This window comes from Mycteria americana, chromosome 3 (assembly GCF_035582795.1).
Source record: "Mycteria americana isolate JAX WOST 10 ecotype Jacksonville Zoo and Gardens chromosome 3, USCA_MyAme_1.0, whole genome shotgun sequence".
Lineage (NCBI taxonomy): Eukaryota > Metazoa > Chordata > Aves > Ciconiiformes > Ciconiidae > Mycteria > Mycteria americana.
In genome coordinates, this window is record NC_134367.1 from 78,926,326 (window position 1) to 78,951,126 (window position 24,801).

Sequence of the window (24,801 nt, forward strand, 5' to 3'; positions counted from 1 at the left end):
TCAGGACTTTTGCCAGGAAATTTCTTCACTGGAAACCACAAAAGCACATTAAGCCTTCTGAAACTCCTGCACATGGGCTGCCTGACAGTGTATAAAATGTTGCATGCCAACATCGTAGTATCAACTTTCAATTACTAATGTGGTGATCGTACTATCAATCTACTGCATTTAGAGAGTACCCTCTCCTCCAGACAGAAGGTTTTTTTAGTGTCTCACAGCCTGGCCAGCCCCCAAGTCCATGTGTTGGTTCACAAGCCATAAAATGATGAGAAATTAAGCTGGTAATGTTCTAATGATCTGAAGGGAGCACAGACCCCTAATCTTACTCGCTGTATACCAGTACCACTCCAGTGACTTGGAAGTCTACACTGATGATACCCAACAGCGGACCATACTTGCAACCTATGGCCAAATCTAGCATTCAGTCTTCAAAGACACAGAGAAAGAGAGCAAGCTCAACTGTTTCAAGTTCATACGATCAGATACCTACTTACTAAAACAACAGTTCTTAGATGTCTTCAGTAAACAAACAGGATGGTAAAAGCACTAAGGTCTTACATATGCTATGTGTCATATTATCGGAATTTATGTGGCAGAACTCTTCTGATTTTTATGTCACAGCTTTGCCGAAACAGTTGATAAAACAGCAAACAATGAGCTGAAAGCACAGCAAACAGGTAAGAAGAGAAAATGTTGCATTTTCTGGGGACGGGGGAAGGCAGGATCTGATGGAGCCTACCGAAGAAAGCTGGTGCCCTCTAGGGGAACACCTACACTATTTTCTGCAGGCAGATGGAAACCTGCTCTGCCAGTGCTCCAGGCCAACTGGAAGTCATGAAGCCAGCGTTAATATGGTGCTGAACCTCAGCTAATAGAATCAGGCACTAAGGATCAGAAAAACTGAACCATCACTATTTCTAGGTCCCTTTCCTGAAACTAGGAAAGTAATGAGGAGAATTGCAGCCAAAATATTTTTAAATTATATCAATTTCAGCAAGAATTGGGAGACCTGAAAGCACATGGAAAATTGTTTAAAATTATTTGGTCTGAAATAAAGGAAAAAAGTTAATCACTTAACCTCATCCTCAAGATAAATATACTATCATAGATTTGCCACTTTGGTAGGCCCGAGTACGTGAGCTACAAAACACACATAGGACTTATTCTGAACACTGTAACACAGGTGGCTGGTAGTTTTGATCTACACACAATGACAAGAGAGTATTTAAAAATGTGGAATAAATTACCGGACAAGAAAACCTTCTAGATTCTTAGCTGCTACCTTACCTCAGGGAAAGCTGTGACTGACTTTTTTTTTTGTTTTTTTAAAGATGCAGATAATACAATTCATTTACCTTTGTGCTTCCAATGAAGCCCTGGCTCCTAAGTGTCTGGAATAAATAGGCTCTCAAAATGAAAACCTTGATGCTGACATGCTGCCTTGGCTGCTTCTGCTGCTATTATTTGCAGCTGGTGTCTGTGTTCTAAACAACTCAAGGACACGGCAGCTTAAACACTGCGTTCCAAGAACAAGCACTCCTGGTGAAAGGGTGATATCAAAATCGGTTCAGTCAGCAGCTGAGGCAACACCAAACAGGAATGAGGCTGTATTCCTCTCATCACACTGAATAACAGTTACCCGTCAAAAGTAAAGGAAAAAAGCATAGTGCAAAATCAGCTATTTGAAACACTCTGGAGTAACCTAAACCCTGCAATAACATACATTTTAGTAACTGGGGAGTTGAAGTTAGATCTGTGTTCTTGATTTCCTATTCTGCGCCTCCAAGTCTGAACTCTCAATGCTTCCTCCTCAAACAGACAGCAGAGGGTAATTTCAAGGCCAAGATAAAACTATCAAACTGCTCCTCAGAAGACTTTATGCCAGGGTGTGGATTTGCAGGAAGCTCTTTAGTCTTACGGAGATCTTAAACCCCATCCACACATCTATGCCCCAGTTCTGCGTCAGTACAATCTAAATTAAGGAATGCAGAAGAGCAGGGTGGGGAGCTGTGTCTGTACAGAGCTGTGCCCAGTCTGGAGATTGTGCCAGTGTAGCTTTCAGAAGTATCAGTATTATAACTATAATTGGAATTCCAAACAACAAACATAATTTCTAGAACAGAAAAGTTCATATAATCTCTGCCAGGAATCTGATTGTTTTTACTGCAGACATCACACCTTTTGCAGAGAAACCCACTCTTGAAAAGATGTTCATGCTTGATCTTCAGAAACATGGAGAACCTTTCATCTAGAACACATATATATGTGGGTGCTTGATACTCTACAATTCAACTTTAAATCTCCTCAGCTGAGTACTGAAAGATGGACCTTCAAGTATTACAAGCCACTTTTGCAAATAAGCCTCATTTGGATATCCATGTGGCTAGAAATCAAAAGATATGCATCTTCCCAGGACCCTGCTCCTGAAAAAGATGCTGTGCAGTCTTAAGCACTCAACCTAGCCTCTCTAAGCCTCAGTTCCCATTAAGTGGAATAACAATGCTAACTTCTTACCAAAGGTACTGGAAGGCTTATGCAAATGGTTCTACAGTAAATACAAACCCATTTTTAAGACCTCCCATTTGATTGTGCTAGTAACTTTCCTGAACATACAGTGCTGAGGATACTTTATTAATCATATAGACTCTGCAAGACATTTGCATGTTAAAAGCATATAGATGCTGATTTGGAGAGTAAAAGTACACCCAGAATTTGACAAATAAGTAACACAAAAGAAATAAAAAGTTTCAGATATATAAAGCAGTTTGACAATATTTGTTAGCTTGAGTAGAAACAGGTAAATGGAAATGCTCATGATAAACATTACTGCATTTCTAATGGCGGGTGTTATATTTGATGCTGTTTAGTCCATGTAAACAGTATAAAACTCCTTCTGACTGAGAATATGGTTACGCAAAGCACAATCTGTGTTCCATTTACATGGATCGAATAACCAACCATTTAGCTTTCAGCCATCAATACAGCTGAAGCAACATGCCTTCAAGCAAGGATTACAAAGAGAAAGAAGTTAGAAAACTTCCAAGATCTCAGACTACCTCTCAGTAAAGCAGCTGGATGACTCACGACCTTGTAAAGACTGAAAGGATTACAAGCAGTTCTGTAGTTTACTTCATGTTCTCTGATTTCACACTGAAAGCAATTCCTCTTTATTTATCAGAGTACACACTATTCAATTATCTATAATCAAACTATCAACACGTATGTATTAGGTCAACACAGCTCAGGCAGTACACATACCTACCCTGTACTGTAACTCTGAATTCCAAAACAGGATTTGGACTTTGATACCATTATGATAGTAACATACTCTACAGCATTTTGAAACTAGAGAAGAGTTTAATGCTATATTGTAACTGATGGAACCACTAAAATACGCACTTAGGAATATTCCACATTATTCAGTTTAGGATAACAAATCACTGCCTACTATTTACCAGACATTGTTACTTTCATAGCTTCTAAGGATGAAAGACACGACTATAAGGATCACCTAGCTTGACTGCCTGGAAAAGACAGGCCTTGGCAATTTCATCACAGTAACTGTGCCTCAGACCTGTATCCCTTTTACCTCTCTCTTTTAAAAAGTATAGCTAGCCTTGCTTTAAGATCTTCAACTGACATTATTCCAAATGCTAAAAAAGACATTCACCATATTCCTTGGTTGAACCTTTGGGCTTCAAGTAGTCTCTACCTGCTAAATTAATGAGCTTTGTCTAATCAGAAAACATACTATGGAGACAGTTACAGATTTTGATAAAGTAAATACATTAATCAGATTTTTTAGTCTCTCACTACTAAGATCTCAAAACATTCTTTAAGCTCTTTCTTAATCTTATTTGCTAGTGTCTTTATCTACTCTTATTAAAGCACAGACACTGAACAGGATTCCAGCTGTAGCCCCATTAATGTAATAACTACAGAGGTATAGTCTCTAATCCTACTTAATATTCCCTCCATATCCATCTAAGCGTTGCACAGCCATGCCCAGCAGCAGGGCCTTAGAGGCAGCTGACTATTAATGATGGCCCCTAGATACTCACTGTTTTAATAAGATAGTCCTCTTTCCCACTGGTACAGACCTACGTATTGTTCTCATAGCTATATGAAATAGTGTTTGGGTGCGAATGAAATTATTTTGCTAACCACTACATTAAATTTCACGGCATTTTGTATACAGCGGGCACCCTTCTGTTACTTCACGAAGATCATTTAGCCCACAAGATCAGGAAAGTGACAGAGTAGGTAGATCTGCCATACAGGACAAAGAAAAAGTTCAATGCAAGCTAGAATTTAAGGACCACAAGAGGAAAAAAAGATTATGAGAGAGGCGCTAGTACGCGCATAGCAAAACAGGCCTCTTTTCCCTGGATGTGACTAAAGATTGCTGGCATTTTATGAACCAACTGGTTTTCCTTAGAGAATACTGATTAACCTGAAACTGGAACATTTTCATGACGCATACTGGTTTCAACAGAAGTTTTGTCAGGAAAGATTGCTAAGGTCCAGGATATAATTATTGGACAGAACTACCTACAAAAAGATCCTCCATCATTCCAGGGTAGAAGCAGCCAATTGGTTAAGGACCCTTGACTCTCCTCCAGAAGATCTCAATCTACATCCCAACTGATTGATAGGGCAAAGTTACATTTGCTTCTCCCACATCCCAGTGGTACTACCCTTATGCTCCTAATTACTGAATATTCTGGGGATCTTTCTTTTTCTGCCTTTTAATAAACATGTTCTGACATGAAATAAAACCACATGCCAAACCCACATTTTTTTAATCTTAGCCAATCTTAGTTGTGAGAACCATGCTGAAGTAAAAAGGACTGAGAGGGAAATTGCACTGAGCCAGCCTAGACAGGGATACATAAGCACTGAACCTGTTTCTCTCTAAATGCTTTTGGTGTCAAACACATTTTAATCAGCTGTGCCTGTAGATCTACATTGGATAGTCCCAGCCAGTAGTTATTGCCTCTGGGTTTCTGCATAGATTAATGCAAGATGTGTATCCTTGTTTATCTGCATGCAAATTCTAAAATTCAAAGCCTGTATTTCCAGACAAACTTGCAAAGTGTGTTTGCTTTTTCTTTGACCAAGCTACATGCTATGCAAAAACTTGCACATTTACTCACCTGCATGCTCGGAGTAGTGGCCCAGTTGGAGGAAAGATCTGTGCCAGTGTGGTGTAACATGGGATGGCTACAGCATTGTAGAACCCAATCTATGAAAAACAACAATGAAAGAACAGTTAAATGTTGCCAAACTACAACACTGAAAGTTAACAGCCAGCTAGCTCAAAGCTGTTGACTACTTACTTAACTGCTACTTATGTTAGCACTTCTTAGTGCTGCATCTCCTCTTAATATCCAAATGCTTTAAAATGAAGTACTAACAGTGAAGTCTCTGGCAATTACAAGTTGCTTACATGCCTCTCTTTTATGACTAATACAGCTGCTTAAGATAGGATTTTCTACAGGACCTTTTGTTATTCAATTGATTCAATTGATTTGCTTAGGATCTGTCTGGCTTTTTGGTGTCAGTAGTGGCAGGAAGTAGGTGCAGATGGCAGAGCCACTTCTGCAAACATTATTCTTGTGAAGAAAATTTTTTTTTAAAAAGGAAAGTTGTGCAACATTGCCAAAATTTGGTCAGATTCTGCATTGTTCTGATGTCCTACAGAGTATGTATTCCACAGCGTAATTTACTTGAGATGCCAGGGGCTTTGCACCTTTGGAAAGCTTCTAAAAGGTGTGCACTGTGATCAATAATTGGTTTGCAATTTCTTTTCATGTATGCAGTTCAGTGATATATTTTTATCATTATCATATAAATCTATTTAGAGAACATCAAATGAGTACCTTTTTAATGATATCTGATTCATACAGGCTTAGGGGCCTATGACAGCTACCATGTCACAGCTGAACTGTCATGACACAAGGGAATTTTTAGAAAATGTCACTTATATATTAGCAAGGATGACAGGTTAAATTCAGATCCATTATAACATCACTCATTTATCCCAGACTCTCATGACAGTTACAGTAGTGCACTATGCACTACAGCAGTCCCTTTCTTTGGGCAGTGTTTTTAAACGCCTTTTAGTGAAATACCATGTATTGTTCTGTGACGAAAGCATTTGATAATAAGTCTCTTTTTAACAGTCTATACATTGGCCCTTACTCAGTAATTGAGGAGCAACTCTTGCCCTCACCTCCATCAATACAGAGATTCCTCCCATACTGCTATGTAACCAAGTCCATCCTTAAAAAAAAAAAAAAAGATACATTTTCTGACCTGAGAACCCAATGGTCTGAGTTGAAGTAATCATGATGTAACTGATAGAAAGAAACTGCAGCTGGTGAGAAGGCAAGACTGCACACAGCTGTGATGTCTGCTCATCGACAAAAAGTTTGCTATTTTGCATAGTGCATTGTTTTCTTCCTACGTGTTCTTTCTTGTGTTTTTCTTTCATGTTTGTTTGTTTTTAAGGGGGAGTATTTTATTTCACTGGAAAATAGCAGATTACTCCATAGCTATCAAAAATTAAAATGGGACCTTAGGTACAGTCACACTGTAGACTTTCTGACTCAATGAGAAGTGTGTTGCCATTGCAAAACATAAAAGATTTCAACCAAACTAAGTTCATCTGCAATATATTCCAAACAACCTTCTCTTTGGAACCCCGGTATTTAAAATAAAATGTGTCCTTTAAGGTCCTGAAAGCTTTTAAGTTAAAATGCACATCAATCAAGGAATAAAACCCCTAAAATGCTCAATGGATTTAGGTTTTGAATAAAGCCAAGCTAACTAAAAATATTCGTTTGCAAAAGCTTCCATTTCTGACCAGAGCAAACTCATACAAATCCCTTTTGTAAAAGGTTTAGGTTATCTGAATAAATTATTCCAGACTGATTTTTACGTTGCTGTGGCTAGACAGAAAGCCTAGGGTTCACCCAGATATGAGCAATCTATTGAATTCACTGCAGGAAAGACAGTATACGTATATCCTAAGATGCATAAGAAGGAGGAACTAGAGAATATCTTTTGTTTCTGAAATAAATTGTTCCTGTCTCTTCAAATTGTGCATCCTAAACATACTGCTAGCTTTAAGAGCTGTAACTTTAATGATGATAATGATGATAAACCTTTTATTTTCAACCTGAAAACTGTATTTCTGGGATAAGCTTTGAATGGCTGAAGCACGTGAACTGTTCCTTCTCTCTCCCTTCATTACTCAGGATGGCTTGACTTGTTTGTTTATCAAAAGGGCTTTCAGGTCACTGCATAGTTTTGGTGTTTCTATTTTCTTCACAGGTTCCAAAAGGAGGGGCAGAAAAGAGGGTGCTGGGATCCTTGCTGAGTCAGGAACAAATCTGCAGTGCAGGCTCCACAGTACAAAGACACCAAACTCAGAGACCTTACATGAGTTGTGCTGCAAAGGGTGTAAAGCACAACAGAGACCAACTGATCCAGCCACCCAAGTGAGAGGAAGAGCTAAGTGCAAGCTATTCTCATCAAAGATGAGTACTTGAGGCAGAAGTAGGTTTTTTCAGAGATTACGTGTTTATACTAATCCTCATTTCCTAAACATCATTGGCATTTAAATAAGGTATTAATGCTTTAATTAAAATCCACATTAAAATACTCATTAATGCTTTTTGTTAGAGCCCAAGGAAATGGACAATGCTTTATTAAATTCTTCAGTCTCTACATAAATATAGGAATGGTTACTTTCATAGAATTATATATGTCCTAAATCTCACATTTTGCTGTAATGTTGTTGTAAGATACAGCAGCTACAACTATACTACTGAAGTTGGTTTTTAACGTCCTATTTTGCTTAATATTTTACTGTTATACTATTAAGAAGCATGAAACAGAGCACAAAGTAAAAAAGAACCTGATGAAGACAGTACCTGGAGCAATACTTACTGCGTTTTAAAGAGAAAAAAAATAGCTTATTTCTTAGATCTGTGCTTTCACCCCATTAACAATTCTTTCACAAATGCCAAGATGACTACATGCTATAATACTGTGTACTTTTCAAGATATTCAAAGATAACTAATATAGTGTGTGGAAAAATAAACCAAATGCAGAAAAAAGTTTCTTCTCTTTTCAGGCTTATACTAAACACACAAATTTAGTAAATTAATGGCTAATTCATTACTGTAATAAAGGTAATAGTTTTTATGCTAAAATATGATGGAGCATATGGAGTAAAGCATCAGAATATAAACATTTCCATAGTCTTGCTTACCAAATAATTAATCTACAGTGATTTTGTGATATTTTGTCATTTCTAATTTATCTTAAATATTGTTGTTAATTTCAGAGTTCATTAAATGCTTTGCGAGTGCTACCTACTGACAATTAAAGCATCAGAGGCCACTGAAATAAAAAAAAAAAACCTTACACATATATATATATGTATATGAATGGACAATGGACAACTTAAATTTCTTTTTCTCTGCTCAGATAATCAAAGGACCAGCTACCTTTTTCGTTTACCCAAAAAAGTTAGTTCAAAGACCTTTTTTCCCCTCAAATTTATGTTTACAAAATGCCAATTTTCCCTAGGGAAAGCATAAAAAAGCAGTCATTTCTGCACATTTGTGCACAGGAAAATCACTACGCAAAGACTTTGAAAAACAGACAATTGAGGCTCTTAGAAATACACCCTTTATTGCTTATCCTCAAGAAACTCTTCACATTATTCTTTTTTTTTTTTTAGGAATGTCAAAAAGCAGTGTTTATAGTTATTAAAAAAACTAATGAAGACGTATTGGTCTAAAATTACAAATATTTCAAAATCTGAACCTGGATATTTTAATAAGGAACAGGTGATGAAGTTCATTTTGCATTCAGGATAAAACAGTGAAACCTTTTTAGCTAAGGGAAGCAACCACTTACTAAGTTGAAAAAGTGCTATTGATACTTCTCAAAATTGTAGGTGATTGTGGTTTTAGCTAGAGTTACAAGTACAAAGAATGGAACAGGTGACAGCAGCAAAGACCACATTGTCATTTGAGTAATCTCTTTGAAAACAAGTTTTCCACTGGTACTTAAAGAAAATTAACCCTGTTTTGCATGCAGAACGTAGAATTCAGCAGCCCACATACCCTAACGTCAAATGAAATATTCACTAATATATAAAATGGTTTTTCCATACATGTTTTATTAACACTGTAAAACATGTATGATTTTACAGAAAGAGTTCATACCTGACCCTGAGGGACTTCATCCTTCTTGTCTCTGTCCATCATAGGAATAGGTTGAATACCCGTTTTCTTCATTTCATCACCCTGGACAAAAGCAGAGAGAGATATTAGGAAAACAAAAATCAAGACTACTGAGATCTGAATTTCCATCTTCTATTGTATGTCAATCTAAAAATCCAGAATTTAAAATAATGTGTGGTACCGGTCTAAGGCAATCTCAGAAAACTGCCTAAGGAGGGGCTCATTGTATACAGTCACCTAAATGATAACTTAAATAGCAGATCCTGAACGTTTTTGAGTCAATGTACACACATTTTCCTTGTTTCCAAGGGTGTCTCCATAATAAAAAGCAACTGGAAGAATAAAACCAAAGAAATCGTTTCATTCTATTCTGTTCCATTCATAGTTAGTCTCATCTTTCAAAACATTACCTGTTTAAAGCACTATAATACAATGACCAGTAGAACACAACTCACCCATCCAAGGAAAAGCTGAGTAAAACAGATGAACTTACAATGTGCCCTCTTTGTCAACAATCCAGTCTTTTTGACCATGCTGCTTTGAAGAAGCTGCCTGTCAAACAGCCTTCTTTAAGTACGTTATCCCTCTACATTCATAAGAGGAATACTAGGAAAGATGCAGTATATCCAAAGACCAGATATATGTAATGTACAAGAGAAAACTGTCTCCTTGTATTTCACCCATTACCAGCACAGCAGCCAAAACACATTTCTGAGCACTATGCTGGGCCTGAACACAATTATTCCTTAAAAATCCGTAAGTAGCTGGCTACTTTCTGTAACAAATTGGAGTTTTCCAAGTATTATGCGTCAACTGCATTGTCAAAACACCACGGATGTTTAATCTTGAGTTTATAAAGGCAACTACAGCTGTAGCAATGGTTGCTTTTGGCTACCACTCATGTCTGAGATTCCAAAGTCAATGTGGTCTTCAAACTGCTAACCTTACGTATTGGATTTGTGTGGCAAGGTTTTGGTAGCAGGGGGGCTACAGGGGCGACTTCTGTGAGAAGATGCCAGAAGCTTCCCCCGTGTCTGATAGAGCCAGTGCCAGCACTATGAGGGCTCCTCTGGTGAAAGTTAACTCCATCCCAGCCAGACCCAAAAGTTTATGCAGGATAACTGCTCATACAATATTTGCTTATCTGTGTCCTTTAATGTGAGATTCAGCTTACAGAGGTTTAGCTATCTGAAAGCTTGGGACACTCCCTAAATCCGTGTTCTTTGTTTCTGTTACAGTTAGTGAAGGCATCTCCAGAAGACAATTTATCACACCTTTCTCATAAGATTTGATCAAGCCACGTTTCAAGTGCCAGCGTGCCCTTCCAAGGGAGGATGTTGGCACCTTTACTCAAAGAGAAGTTTGCAATATAATAAATTGATTCTGGTCTGAGAAGAGCATCTTTCTGTTTGACTGCCTTGCAACTACCTTGAGTGTAGGAAAGATGGGGGCTTCTGGAAGTCAATTCCCTCTTGCATATTTGGCTTCAACATCATCTATTAACTATGATCCTGCTCAATTAACCAACAAGAGATGTAATCAGGAAGCTATTTTTGAATTGGTGTCTGTACTATTCTCTCATATCACATATTGCTTTAATCAAGTAGTTAGAGAGGCTAGAATTATCGAATCTAGTCTCTGTTAGACATTTTACTGTTGAAAGAAACAAAAGGAAAGGCCTCCCTCCTCAGCTGATAAAAAAGATGCCTGTAATAATTCCAAGCACAAAAATTCAGTGGATTGTTATTTAGGAACTGTAAGCAAATTTTGTTTTTATGTGCCTCCAGTAAATAATATTTAATTTTATTCCATTTGCTTGAAGTACTGCAATCGATTGATCCAGGACTGTCAGCAGCTACCATAGTCTCAATAAGAACCTCAACACTAAACCATTTAGCATCATATGATTTTAAGCTCTTTGATTAACGTAATATCAAGTGCCTGAGAAACACTTGGAGTCAGAGCTTTGAGGAAGCTGTCTAGCCTCTGACTGATTATGCTAAAACTGAACAAAGCTCAGATTTATGTTCATCATTTCACCTTGAAAGAAAAAGGTATCACAGAATCACAGAATGGTTTGGGTTGGAAGGGACCTCTTGGGAACATCCAATCCATCCCACACACCTACCCCAGCAGGATCAGCTAGAGCAGGTGATCCAGGACTGTGTCCAGTCAGGTTTTGAATATCTCCAATGATGGAGACTCCACAGTCTCTCTGGGCAACCTGTGCCACTGGTTGACCACCTTCACAGTAAAAATGTATTAGGTTTAGATGGAACGCACGCACTAGAAACACAAGTGTTTTCTTGTGTTCCGTATGTGCGAACACATATATGACACACTGTTGTAAAACATATTGCTTTTATCTTCATAGTTACGATCATGATCAAAAAGTTGAAGTTGAAATTTTAAGCAAAAAAAGTTTGTATCATACTTGCAGCACAGCTATAATAAGTGGCTTATAAGTCTCTTAAAAATACTGCAGAAAGGGTTTAACAACTGCCTAGTGTCTCATATCTCAAAAAAAAAATCAAAGCAGACAAATCTGATACAAACTTGTAATCCTATATAATTGATCAGCAAATGTATTATTTTGCTTGTGTTGTAGCACTGTGGGAAAGCTTCATGCTGAGTGATATCACGGTAGATCTTAGCGGAAAACACTAGCTATAGTGGCCTTTGTTCAACGAAAAAAGATCAGTGTGACATACCACAAAATTGCTGCAACCTTTTCTGCAGTTACTGTTTTAGTTAATGATTACACAAAGAAGAAATATTATAAAAATGCTCTGATTAAATCATTCAACATATTAAGATTATGAACTCAAGTAGTAATTAGAAGCAACATTCTATCCTACTTTTAGAACTGGAACATAAACATTCAATCTAGTCAAATATACTTTTCTAGAATTTACCTTTTTTCCCAATTAAGTAACAATTTCTGCAGTGAAGCACAACCTAAACTTTCTATTGGTTTAGCTTTCCCAGGATTTTCTCTTTATCTTATCTCCAGCTTTTCAATTTCCAGACGCATTTAGACCTGTGGCTGGATTTGTCAGCCATCCTGACTGGATCACAACATATCCAACTTGTGCCATGTATCAATTAACCTCTTCTTAAAGAGGATTGAGTAAAACACCAGTTACAGAATTCAATTTCTGTCAATAACTTCTAGTTTACATTTGCTCCATGAAGTGTAACAAGCTCCAACAAGATCCACCTTTATTAACTCGTCTTTGGATTACAAAACGGGTTAAAGTCTGGGCAGGCTCAATTATGTCCATAATTCCATCTTTACTATTGTTGAGTAGGAAAAATCAGTTTGATCCTTCCCTCTCCACTGAGTTCACATGATTTGCCCTAAAAAAGTCTTTTTACTTATAAGCAAAATGTTGAGTATGTAATCAGTGAGGCACATCAACATTATACCTCCATTATATCACTCATAAGAACACTCACTTTCCAGCACTGACATTTTAGAAAGTGAGTGCTGAACTACATCTTTGAACTTATACTGTCTGCATTTTTCAAATATTTTACTGTAGCCTGAGCTGTTCATAATTAAGAGAACGAGAACATGTGAATACAAAAAACACCCACAAACCATGCACATCTCGAATTTCATAATGAACATGCAACAGGCAGGACAACAATCTCCATACTATATGCATGCTACATCAACTCTGTGGGCCTGATTTCCATTTTACACCTGTGTAAAACAGAAATAAGCCCACTGAATTCTGCAGACTTCCACAGGGCATGTAACACAAAAGAACAACATTTTATGATACACATGTGCAATAGTAGTTCTGAAAATACAGTGTATCTTCTAAAACTGCATAATTCAACTCTATGCAACACCCTCAGAATTTATTCCTTATCCCTAAAGTAGTCACTTCCACTTTAAAAATTAAACAATTAGAACATTTACTCCTCAGCATAAGACACATGAAAGATTGCATCTTTATTGATGAACATGATTACATTAGCACAGCTCAATGCCTTGTTTCAGTATATTATTCAGGATATTAAAAAATCAGTGCTCTCAGACCCAGTTGTTGAGCTGGCTCACAAAGAAGATTCAAATGATTGGATCAGAACAATTTTAAAGTTTGTCATATTTGCTTTAGCATTTCCTGGACTCATACTACATCTTTATAAGTGTGTTTCAAGGCAGCTGACCTGGAAGTTGGTTTCATATTTTGTATTTCTAGAATACAAATAGATCCTTCACAAAACTACAGTTAGTGACTCAAAAAACCTTACAGATTTTCTTGTGTGTTCTGTTCCTTGGTCACTTTATGTTAGGACATACTTTCTCAATTCATCTTTAACAGAGAGAAAAAACACTGCCTGAAAATTAGGAAGCTAACTCATCTCTGTAAATAGCTTCAGAGTAAACAACAAAACACGTGCATGCATCAATGAACACTCTTTAAAACAAGCATGCTAAAATATCAATTGAAAAATACTTTTTTTCTTTCTTTCTTCCTGGATACTTCCATTTATAAAGAAAGTAAACAAAAGAAACACACATACCTCAGCCCAGAACTCTGCATATATATCATTGGCTGTCAGCCTGGTAACTGGCCACAACTTTGTTACAGAACACAAATCACAAGCCGTCATCATCAGACCAATCACTCTATCTCTAAAATAAAATAACATTAAACTGTAAGTTTGGTAAAGAATTAATGATCACACTGCAAAGTTTTTATTTGCCCTTCCTCTGTTCAATCAGCAGTAAAGTATATATACTACAAAATTTCTCCCGCCTTGCTTGTTTCTTCCTCACTTGTTTATGATTCATTGGTAAGGCATCACACAAATTGTATATTACGTCCCCTGTAGTATTCCCTGCACTGCTTGCAACCAGAGTTCACTGACCATCCTCTGCACAATAATCACATTCATAGAAAACTACACAAGAATGCCTGCCTGTTAGAACACTCACATGCCCCTCCTTAATTTTCTGAAAATACAGCACAAGTCTCTAAAAGAAAGATGGCATATCCTGTTGCTGCATTTCTTTCTGTCCTTTAAAGAGAGAGGAACACATGCTCCAAAAAGAGGAAAAACTAGGTCTGAGTCTATCTCAAGCTACTCTGTCATTGCTTTGTTGGAATGAATTCTAACCCTGACAGAACAAGAATCCTACACGTAACTCTGTCCTATACACTGATGAACCTGTTCAGAGAATAACTGAACAGCATCAGTAGGATTATAATTATTAGCATAAGGCACACACAAAAAAATCTTATTTAAACAGTTTTCTAGCACTCATCTACTACCCAAACCTATGGTTTATGAATCTAAGTTTTATAAAGAAAATTGGCAAATTAATGAATGAATTCATGTGTTTTCCACCCTGCATCTTTGTTAATAATGCCTATTCCATGAAAAAAGCACACAACTTGCTAACTTGCATGCCAATGTGATGGCAGTCATTAAAACTGTATCAACAAATATACCAGGGAAAATCACAAATATACAATATAATCAATAGATAAATGGCAAAGTGGAATTCCCCTGAGTTAAGAAAGAGGATTCATCAGCCACATAAGGGCCAAATTTAGTACTCCATTGCATGTACAGATACCAGCTAGAAGTCTTGGATTCTTTAATCACATTACAAACTGATGTCCTATCTTCGGGCATGTGGCTTTGCACTGAAAAAGCTCTGAGGGCAGGTAAGAGTAAAAAAATATAACCATAATAGAATATTCAATCACACACTAAATAGTTGTGATCCTATTTACATTTTATAAACCCTAAATTCAAGATTTCTGGTAAATTTCATTCTGAGATTATCAGGAGCTACTATATCTTTGTCTTTTTAAGATGTTGAGGTTTATTCAAGTCTGATAAGCTTCAGTTCCATACTGGGAAGTAAGCTTTTAAAAACTGCCTTTCCTACAGTGTTGTAATAATTTATTCAAAACTACTGACAAAAATCTGTAAAACTCCTCAGAAAGAAGACCCAAGTACCAAAGTTCCTTTTGAAGAGAAATCAGCATCATGACTCAGTATTTTCCCATATTACCTCTCTAATTTTTCCCTGCATTAGATTAATGACAGGATCCACTTTCCAGTAAAGAAGCTCTGAAGGGCTGCATGAGCACTTTAACGAAGCCTGTTATAAGACACATCTCTCATCCAGGGTGCACCACGTTTTGCATATATGGACAGTCATGTATTTATGAATATATGCACTTGTTGTATATCTTTAAAACTTAGAGCTACCTTAATACACAAAGGTTGAGATCTGACCAGAATTCTTTCCAAAAAAAAGCATGTTGACAGAATAATAAAAATAAAACTAAGTAATTACTGCACTATACTTTTTCCCCACCACCTAACTGCCTGTGCACTAACCTTCCTCTGCAGATGATCTGTCACTGAACTATGCAAATGACACCCAAAGGCAGTGACATGCAAATATAAAACAATGGAAATTACCGTTACATACTTGGAATTTTACACACAGCCAGTCTTAGAAATCTCATATGTAAGAAAATTACTGTGTACACAGAAATTTTTTTGCAAAAATAAGGTTTTTCTTTCTAGGACTAATGCCATAGCGAACTAAATACTGGTTTGCTGCTTTACCTGTGTGCTTGGTTCTTAAGGTTTAACGCTCCCGTCTGATGCAGCTCTTCAAGCTGTTTTCTATTTCCAAAATACAGGGCAAGGTCTGTGGCGATGATGGCTTTCCGGATGATCTCAAGTACTTGCTCATATTCGCTGGAGCTCAGATTGGAGAAGACATTGTGCCCTTCCAGCTATGAAAAAGTAAAAAACCAATAAAAAGCACAAGCTCTAATTCTGAGATGATTTCAGTCTTTACTTCACCAGACAGGTTACAACGGTTTTACAGCCCAATGACAATTTTTGTTGCAAATTCAATGTTGACAGCCTGAAATTCCCATTTTTATCTTTCTTTTTAAATACTGTCATGAAACCTATGACTAAGCCATTGATTTGGTTTTGGGACTGCTCCTTCTGAAGCCTAAAAGTATTAATAGAGAAAAATGTTAGCTTTTTCTTCTCTGATTTATAAGCACTACAGACACAGCACTTCCAGACAGTATTACCTTGGGAACTTGTGATTCAATCCTGACCCAGAGTACTGCATTGCCAAGCTGGTAAGCTGAGTGTCTGATTCACTCTGAAGTACAATTTTGATACTGCGTAACACATAATATGGATAAGGAAATATCCAAGTTAAAGTACTAAAATAATTTTGTTTTCATAATGTTCCAAATGAAATGTGCCTGAAATTGCTGCATTTACTGATACAATTTTCTCTACAGAAATAAAGTTAATTACAGTATTTTAATGTATATGAACGTTTAGGGGCACAAGCTGCTTTGTTCAACCATGAGTTGACTGACTCATAAACTAAAGACAATGGTTTCCACTATGGAGGCTCTGGCAACAGGCCACTGTCATCCCTTTTCAATTTCCACTATGTATTATTGAGCATTTAACTGACAATATCCATGTACTGTGATCACTCATGAAGCTATATCACATCTTGAAAAGTCAACACTATTTGCTGTCTCTAAGATTTGGAAATCAACTTGTCAAAAGTCTTCCTACTATTGAGAGGAAACAGGGAAAAATAAGAAAGAATGATCCAGCCATGTCAAGGTGTGCACATTCACAAACAGAAAATATTATTCAAATATATCAATTGCAGATGTGTTTTGACATTTAATTGGCATTTGGGCTGAAGCTCATAAAAAGTTTCCCTGACTTTTGTCAAGCATTTACAAAATTTATTCAAAATAAAGCCTCCATGATACAAATAGGCTTGGTTTCTCTCACCATCCGGAACGTAAACATAATTTTCCAACATTTTTACTTGGACAAGTAGATTTATTGTGAATAATGAATAGAAAATACAATCCGTCTATGTCTCAATGCTCCTTTGACAGACTCCTAAGTCATAGAACATGATATTTTAAAAAGTTCAGAACAATTTAACCCATCATCAACACTTTGGGAGCAGGAAATGACTACTACTAGTTTTCATGACTTGGGGTTTTGGGGACCCTTTCCTCCCGACCTTGCTGCCTACTCCATGAGAACAGGCTATTTGTCCTAATATTTAAATTATTCTAGATTCTATTCTTTAGGCTTTAGAACCTGCACTATCAGAAAGACCACTGTGACAGCTTCTGTTCATACTACTAGAAAAGAACTGATTCTGTTAAGTACTGACAGAAGCTGCCATTTCTGAGCATGTCACTTAGGCTTTTGAGTAGTACATACAAAGTACAGGTCCTAAGATTTTATTCTTTCCCTGCTGAGCTAAAGCTAGTGAATAGAATCCTCTTATTCGTAAGTATGGTGTACACTAGAACTGCAGGTGGATGAGCAAAGCAGCTATAAAGTTTAAAACAGTGAAAAGTACTGCAGGTTACTAACATAAAATTAAAACTCATTGAGATAAACCCTAAAGGGTTTGGTGGGTTGGTTGGCTTTTTTTCGTAACAGTCCAGGAATTCAGAAATGCTTTTTGATTCAAACGAAAAACAGCAAGTCCAGAAGGCTGCTCTAATCTGCCTTTGCTGCTAATCACCACCCATGGGCACTTGGGTAGCCAGTGTCTGAATCCACTCTACAGCCCTGACCACCTATCTCCCTTTCCTCAGTCACAGTGATGGCCAAGGCCGGGAGGTAGCAGAGAAGCAAAAGGGTTCCCTCCCTTCTTGGCAAATGGGACTTTCACCAGTTACAACATTTCTGCAGGAAAAACACAAAATGGTTTTTGAAGAACGACTGAAGTCTGCTTCACGTAGCCATAGTGGGACAGAGAAGTGTTAATGACTGAGGAACTTGCTCGCTGTGCACAAACTCACATGAAGAATAAATACTAAAAATCTAATGCCATACCACCACTGAAGGATTCAATTACACCCTCCTACATGGAGGAGCATTCAGAGAAGCATTCAGCTTCCATTCTCTGATGAAATGTATATGACACCTAAAACCATAATCACAAGATGTGCTTCTGAATAGAATATAGAATATGCATTTTTCCTAAAAGATGATTAGGTATTTAAGAAAATAAATATCTTCCCCCTGAAAGACCAGAAAGAAAGAAAAGTTAACAATTAATTAGTAGCACAGTAGCATGGTAAGGCTGTGCGTTGAGCGTGTGCATGGTAAACTAAAACCAGCCAGCACAAGTATGTTATGGACTGGCAGTGGTTTCACAGGTGAGAGTTCTCACTCTTCTGAGTGAGCATGAAAAAATTTTCACTGATGAGAAAATACCTGTGTGTCAGTAGCACACTTGGATTTCCCAAAATAGGTCTGCATGCTTTCTTGTAGTTTTCTATTCATTAAACATACAGACACATTACCTCATATTAGGAACTCTCTTTCATAGAATATTACCTTACTCAGGGTTTTTTTTTTATTTCAAATTGCTGAATAACAAAAAACACATGATAACACAATGAAACAAGTTTAAACTTTTCATGCATGCAAAATTAACATTTCCTCCTTCATGCCACATATTTAACGTTCACAAAATTTATTACAGCAGGTTTTCAAGCTTCTCATGCAAACTTTTGCCAGTACCTGAGTTTTTATTCTGAATTTCAGGATGGTTGAAGACTTTGTTGAAGCACATTGTGCTAGAAATATCTAAGTAAGTGAGAAACTGATTTTTCATTTTCAAAGTTCCTATTCCATATGGTCATAGGAAAAACCCTCATTGACCCAGAAGCTAAAAGCTCCAAAGGAAGGCCATAAGCAAAGACCTTCAAATACACAATATTTTTTATAACATCAAGATTTTGGGAAAGCTATGTTTTGCACTATTATTAAATGCTTGCGTTGCTACTTGTGGAACTGGCTTGCTGTAATAAATCTTCCACTCTTCTAAATGAGCACTACAATCCAGAAATTAAATTAAGCATGCTTCAGAAAATCTATTGGGTAATGATGTGACTCTTATTTCCACCACTGGACTCTACTGCACAGAAGATACAATATCAATAATCCTACCTGCAGGATGGACACAGTCTGCGAGAAGTGGTGCTGTTCCATTGTTGACGTGGAATAGAGAGCAGCTAAGGGGTGATCAAATTTCTGAAGATAGCTGTTGCTGTAACCTCTGTGATCCAGGTCATGACACAGGCATGCAACTAAAAGACCTTTCCGCTACAAAAAAATTGATATAAACATGAAAAGTAAGATGTATTTCCTGCCCCTAGATGTCACTCTCTTCCCAAAATAGTGTAAAAGTTGCACTATGCTTACACTGCCTTCAAAAAGCACATGGAGAAACATCCTTAAAATTGCGAGAAACACAAAAGTGACGTGCCGAACTAAAATTCTCAGTCCAATTGTAATTCAAACCTTTTATATATTATGAATTTAAAAAACATTGTTGCACAATCACATACTATTGGAGGGATTCTGCTTCAGGAAGGAATCTGAGTTTTAAACAGATAGTCTGGTCATCCACTGAATCCTTACCATGTTTATTAAAAAAATAAAAAGTGCAGTTATGGCAGGAGAGGAAATACACAACATGTACGATCTCCTGGTCAAGGCAGCTGCACCGAAGTGCAATGCTAGACCTGCTTCTGCAACGCTCCTTGAAGACACTGACCAAGTCTCCTAGGTGAAACTTTTCCTAGGAAGTCACTAATGTGAGCCACAGAAACGCTGGACAACGGCAATTGCAAACAAAGTACAACAGTCACTGATTTTTTTTATTTAATTAACTCTTAATATCCTGAAGAAATGGAGTCCCTGAAAGCTCTCTTTCAACAACAAAATACGTGAACATTTGCAAAAGTTTTTCACGCAGCAGGTGTGTTTTGAAAACACATTCATTAATGTTTGTGAAGCAGTCACTGTCGGCATGGAGTATCACAAAAATGTCTTTATAGACTTAACAGCTCTGCCTTACAGTTGGTTCTGATTACCGTTCAGTAAACAACGATAAGGCTATAAAATAACTACTGATTAACCACCTATTAACTGAGCAACATCCAACCTGTATACTGTACTAAGAGGCACTGTGGAAAAATAGCAAACAATGATGTAACTAAAGATTTTATCACAAATATACAATATGCAGAATTAAGGTTGTAGCAACCTTAACTGTATTCCTGATTTTGAGACCTTTGTATTTATTTCAAATCCTTCACTTTTATTTTTAATTATGCCTTTTCAATACTGCATCTTGTGAAGTGCGTTTTTAAAAAGCACATAATAAAACAGATGATGGAGCAGCACACGCCCACACAGATCCTCAGCAGAAGTGGAACCCTTAGGAACATAACACACACCTATATTACTTGAAGGTGAGCAGTAACAGCTGTAGGAAGCTGGTATCCCCTTTTCACTGCTATCAGGAGGGGCAAGACATGTAACCAATAGACTTGAAAAACCATCTCTGACAGCAAAAGAATGATGAGTCTCAGAATCCTTTGTGCTACATGTTAGATCTAGTGGGCATAAGCTTTTCTGTCCTTCCCCCACAAGTTTAATTCTCCTGTTGCATCCTTTACAACCTGTGTTTTTTCCAGTCTTACAATTCTCATCAGTCTGTTCCTTGTACCAGATGGTTCTCTTTGTCTAGCTTGTCCCAGTCTCCACGTCCCAGGAAGTCATTCTTGTCTCAATCCTTCAGGATTATACAATGCCTAATCCCAGTGCTCTTGACCTTGTACCCATGTCCCTGCTTGGATCCCAACTCTTCGACCACTGCCAACTGCTGGATCTATTTGTCTCCAGATCGGAGTCCCCTTTGCACTGTTTCATACTTCCCATCTCTAAGGCTATCAAGGCTCATGTCATCATCCCTCATCTGAGACCAGCCCGCCCTAGTTCCCCAAACTTTCCTTCAGCAGTTTCCTGTATTCTTGTTGGATTCATCTCCAGCCTCAAGAGAGGAGACCACTACAAAAAGCTGGAACATAGACAGGGATAAGGCATTCAAACAGGTGAAGGCTGGCTTGAGTTTGGCAGGGAAAAAGGACTGTTCCCATCTCTCATAACAGCTGCCTCTTTTGCTCTCCCTGTCTTTCTTACTCTGTGTCTCCAAAAAGATGGGGCTTACTACTTGGTTACTACTGAACGTTATCAGAGCTTTAAATATTCCCTGAGGCTGCAATCCACAGATTTTTGTTGTTAAAGGAATACTGATTTTTTCAAACTTGCATAGCTTTGCCAACTTTCAGCATGTGCCTGGCAAATGCAGCTTTCCTATTTCAGTGTCAATTTTCAAGTCCCTGCTTTACAGCAGAATAAACTAGACCTTTTCAAATGAAAGATCACCAAATTTTATTTTACTCCTATACACTGAACAAAAACTTGATTTCTCCTAGCATATTTCTTTAAAAGAGCCAAACAATTTTGGCTGAAATTTCCCCAAATGAATCAGTTTGAGGAAGTCACGGAGCTTGGAAAATTACAGCCCAGACGGCTAGTATTTGGCAAAGTTATACACAACTGAAAACAGGTTCTCCCAGTCAGAAGTTTCAGGTACTATTAATAATAGACAGCACTCCCAGTTGCACCTACCATAATTCAGAAATAAAACAAGTGACAGTTCTTCATAGTGTATATTAACATTTAACCATTCTAAGCCTTCCATTTTATAATTTTTCCAGTTAGTGATCTATTCAAAGTATTTTTTCTCCTGATTTTTTTAAACACTATGCATTTATGTTTAAAATATGTACACGCATGCTAAGGAAAACTGATGTATAATAAAAGTTAATCAGTGAATTAGCACATTTGGACAACTGTTTTCCTTCCATCCTTTCTATTCTTCTCCTTTACTCGCGTATGTCAACCATCTCTGCAACCCTTCTCCTCCTATTCAGGATCTCCCAGACCTCACAGGGTTCAAGATCCAGGGAGTTTCCCTCTCCTCAGTACAGATCTGATGGTTAAATAACTAAAATAAAGACTGTGGTTGTATGTGGGCAGGGAGAACCTCAAAATGTGGACATGGATTTATAGCAAATCTGCTACTGCTTCTTCAGTGGGCAGACCTGAAAAACGTGAAGGAAACACTAGGATTAGGAATCTCAATAATTCTCCTTCCTCAAGCTCTCTACTCACACCCGTTCCTCTGCAGGGACCTTTATATACACTCTGCCCAAGCTGACAGCAAAACTCTAGCATAGTAAATGTACTTCTACGATGGCAGATACCTCTGATGAGGTCAAGTAACTGATCACCTACCTCCAGATCAGTGAAAAGCCCCTGGTTGTTCTGAAGTATGGCATACATGCAATGTGCAACAGTAACTGCATGCTTCCAGTTGTGGTAGGGCACACGGCGATAATTCTTCTTTACAGACATAGTAAATCGGCATAACTTTTCAAGTTCAAAGCTAGAAAGATATTAATTTGGTCAGAGACAAGAAATAAGAACGGGAAAAATAACCAACAGAGGAGAAAAGATGCTCTTTGATTTACTCTTCTTGCTAGGATTGACTCTCATTGCATATGACTCATTGATTACAAGAGTCATTCAAGTTTTGGCAAGGACAGAGAAGCATGGATACCAGACAATGCTCTTACAGTTTAATCTGTAAAGTTCTGGAACATAAGTCAAGCTATCCAGCTCAGGCAACACAATTGCATAACAGAAATTGCACATTGCTCCCAGAAACTTGAAGTGTGATTTCTTTAAATCGTTATCTATTCAACCTGCCTAATAGTGAAACTCTGCATCTAATGGACAATTTGAAACATCATTTGTGATCGAACCAGAAAATTAGGGTTTTTAAGCAAATGACACAGAAGAAATAATCCTGTTTATATTAAAATTTCCATCAAATGCCAAATGTGTAAATTGTTTTGAATAGAAGAAGTTGAGATGCTCCATATTGACATCGTGAAAAGAAGAAGATTTGTTTTTTCCAAGACTTTAAGATTTTTTTCCAGTTTGGCCAGATGAACAGAAATTCACATTTCACTGTTTTGTCATTTTTCACCAAACAATATTTTATTAAGTAATTGCTGGTCAACCATGACAATGCCCCAAATCTATAGCACTTATGGGATTATGTCTTAAAGATTTATTTTGTATGTTTTTGCTATTAATATAGACAAGCAAAATGAATTTAAGATCAAGAGTATTTTCACTAAAGTAATAATAAAAAGCAGTAATAAAGTAATTGTTTTGTTTGGCTTATGTGCTCATCAAAAACACCTCTGAGAGAGTTCATATTCTGTAGTACCAGAGCTCTGCACAATCTGTAATAGACTTTATCTACCGATGTTCCTTTGAAAGGAAAGCTGAATACTTTTTGTTTACAGATGGGGAAATTCACGTACAGATTAGATATCAAGTAAAATTTTCTAAAGTACCTAATCCAAACTGCCCGGGGTGAAAAGGGAATATTACACTTAAGACCAGAACTGAACTGAAGATGCCAGAGTCCCAAGTCACTGAGTTTTTCCCTCATAAACAGATCAGTTTTTCCTTTATTCTCACTTTTTCCCCTGTTACTGTGGTTTGACCTTTTTTAAGTTCCATGTTTTGATAATTTCTTGGGTATCTCAGGGAAGTGGTATTAATGTTCTAGTTTTGCAGTACATGTGGGCTGAGGAAGAAAAGCTGAATGTCTCTGACCTATACGTAAAAATGTAAACACATGTACTATATGGAGCCAGTTAGACAGAAAAACGTATTTCTATGGTTGTGTGCTGAGCAAGGTAATTATTCTTCTTAGCCTTAGTATGACATTAGTAAAAACAGAGGCATATTGTCTTTCAAAAAAGCTTTAGGCTTTCTTTTTTAATTCTAGATAGTTAAGTCAGCTCTAGAACAATTGTTAGAACTACTGTTTAAAATAGTACATCATAATTCAGAATATTACAACAGTCACTTACATCTACATCCAATATCAACTCAATGGTTACTACGGGACACTACAGTTGTAGCCAAAGGGACAACCATCATCAATGATACCTCAATGTAGAATACCATTACTTCTTCCACTGCTGTATTTTGTATACTTGATTAAAGCAGTAAAAGATCATTTCTTCATGAGAACAAAGAAAATGTAGCGCATGTCATAGATTTTTCTCCAAAATCATCCCTGGACGGGACAGTTATACATTACATAGATGTATACTTAAAGGCATAACCTTACTCTTCAATATATTAAAAACCAAATTTTAGTCTAAAATAGCTGTACTTGTTTCCAAGAGTTGAGAAGTTTTGTTCTTTCAGAAATTAAATACAAGTCCAGTCCCAACAGCCGCCTTTTCAGATATTTTCCTCAGTTTTGTTTCTTTAACTTTATATGTGAAAGCTGAACTCATTTGAAAAATGTCAGATAGGTATCAATTCTTTCCCATCAAAGTTACACCTTGAAAGAAAGAGACTGGGAGACAGAGACGGCAAAGAACAGAACTTAGCTGAAAATCCACAGCCATTCAGTCAGGAATGGAAACAACCTAACTACACTGAGCAGTAGAGAACTGTATTTAGAACAGTCACCCACTTTGCAGTATTGAAGAAGACATGAGAAAGACCCTCAGG

The 24,801-nt window shown here is 37.2% G+C and overlaps 1 protein-coding gene across 2 annotated transcripts in view; it reads right to left on the minus strand.

Moving 5' to 3' along the window:
* Nucleotides 1–24,801, minus strand: part of PDE10A (phosphodiesterase 10A) — a 195,208-nt gene that overhangs the window by 3,639 nt on the left and 166,768 nt on the right. For both annotated transcript variants that reach the window (XM_075499111.1, XM_075499112.1), the window contains exons 16-21: nt 22,489–22,639; nt 19,288–19,443; nt 15,874–16,046; nt 13,804–13,915; nt 9,247–9,327; nt 5,157–5,245 (exon numbers count right to left, since the gene is read on the minus strand). In XM_075499111.1, the coding sequence (XP_075355226.1) occupies nt 5,157–5,245; nt 9,247–9,327; nt 13,804–13,915; nt 15,874–16,046; nt 19,288–19,443; nt 22,489–22,639 (762 nt within the window). The remainder of the gene's footprint in view (nt 1–5,156; nt 5,246–9,246; nt 9,328–13,803; nt 13,916–15,873; nt 16,047–19,287; nt 19,444–22,488; nt 22,640–24,801) is intronic.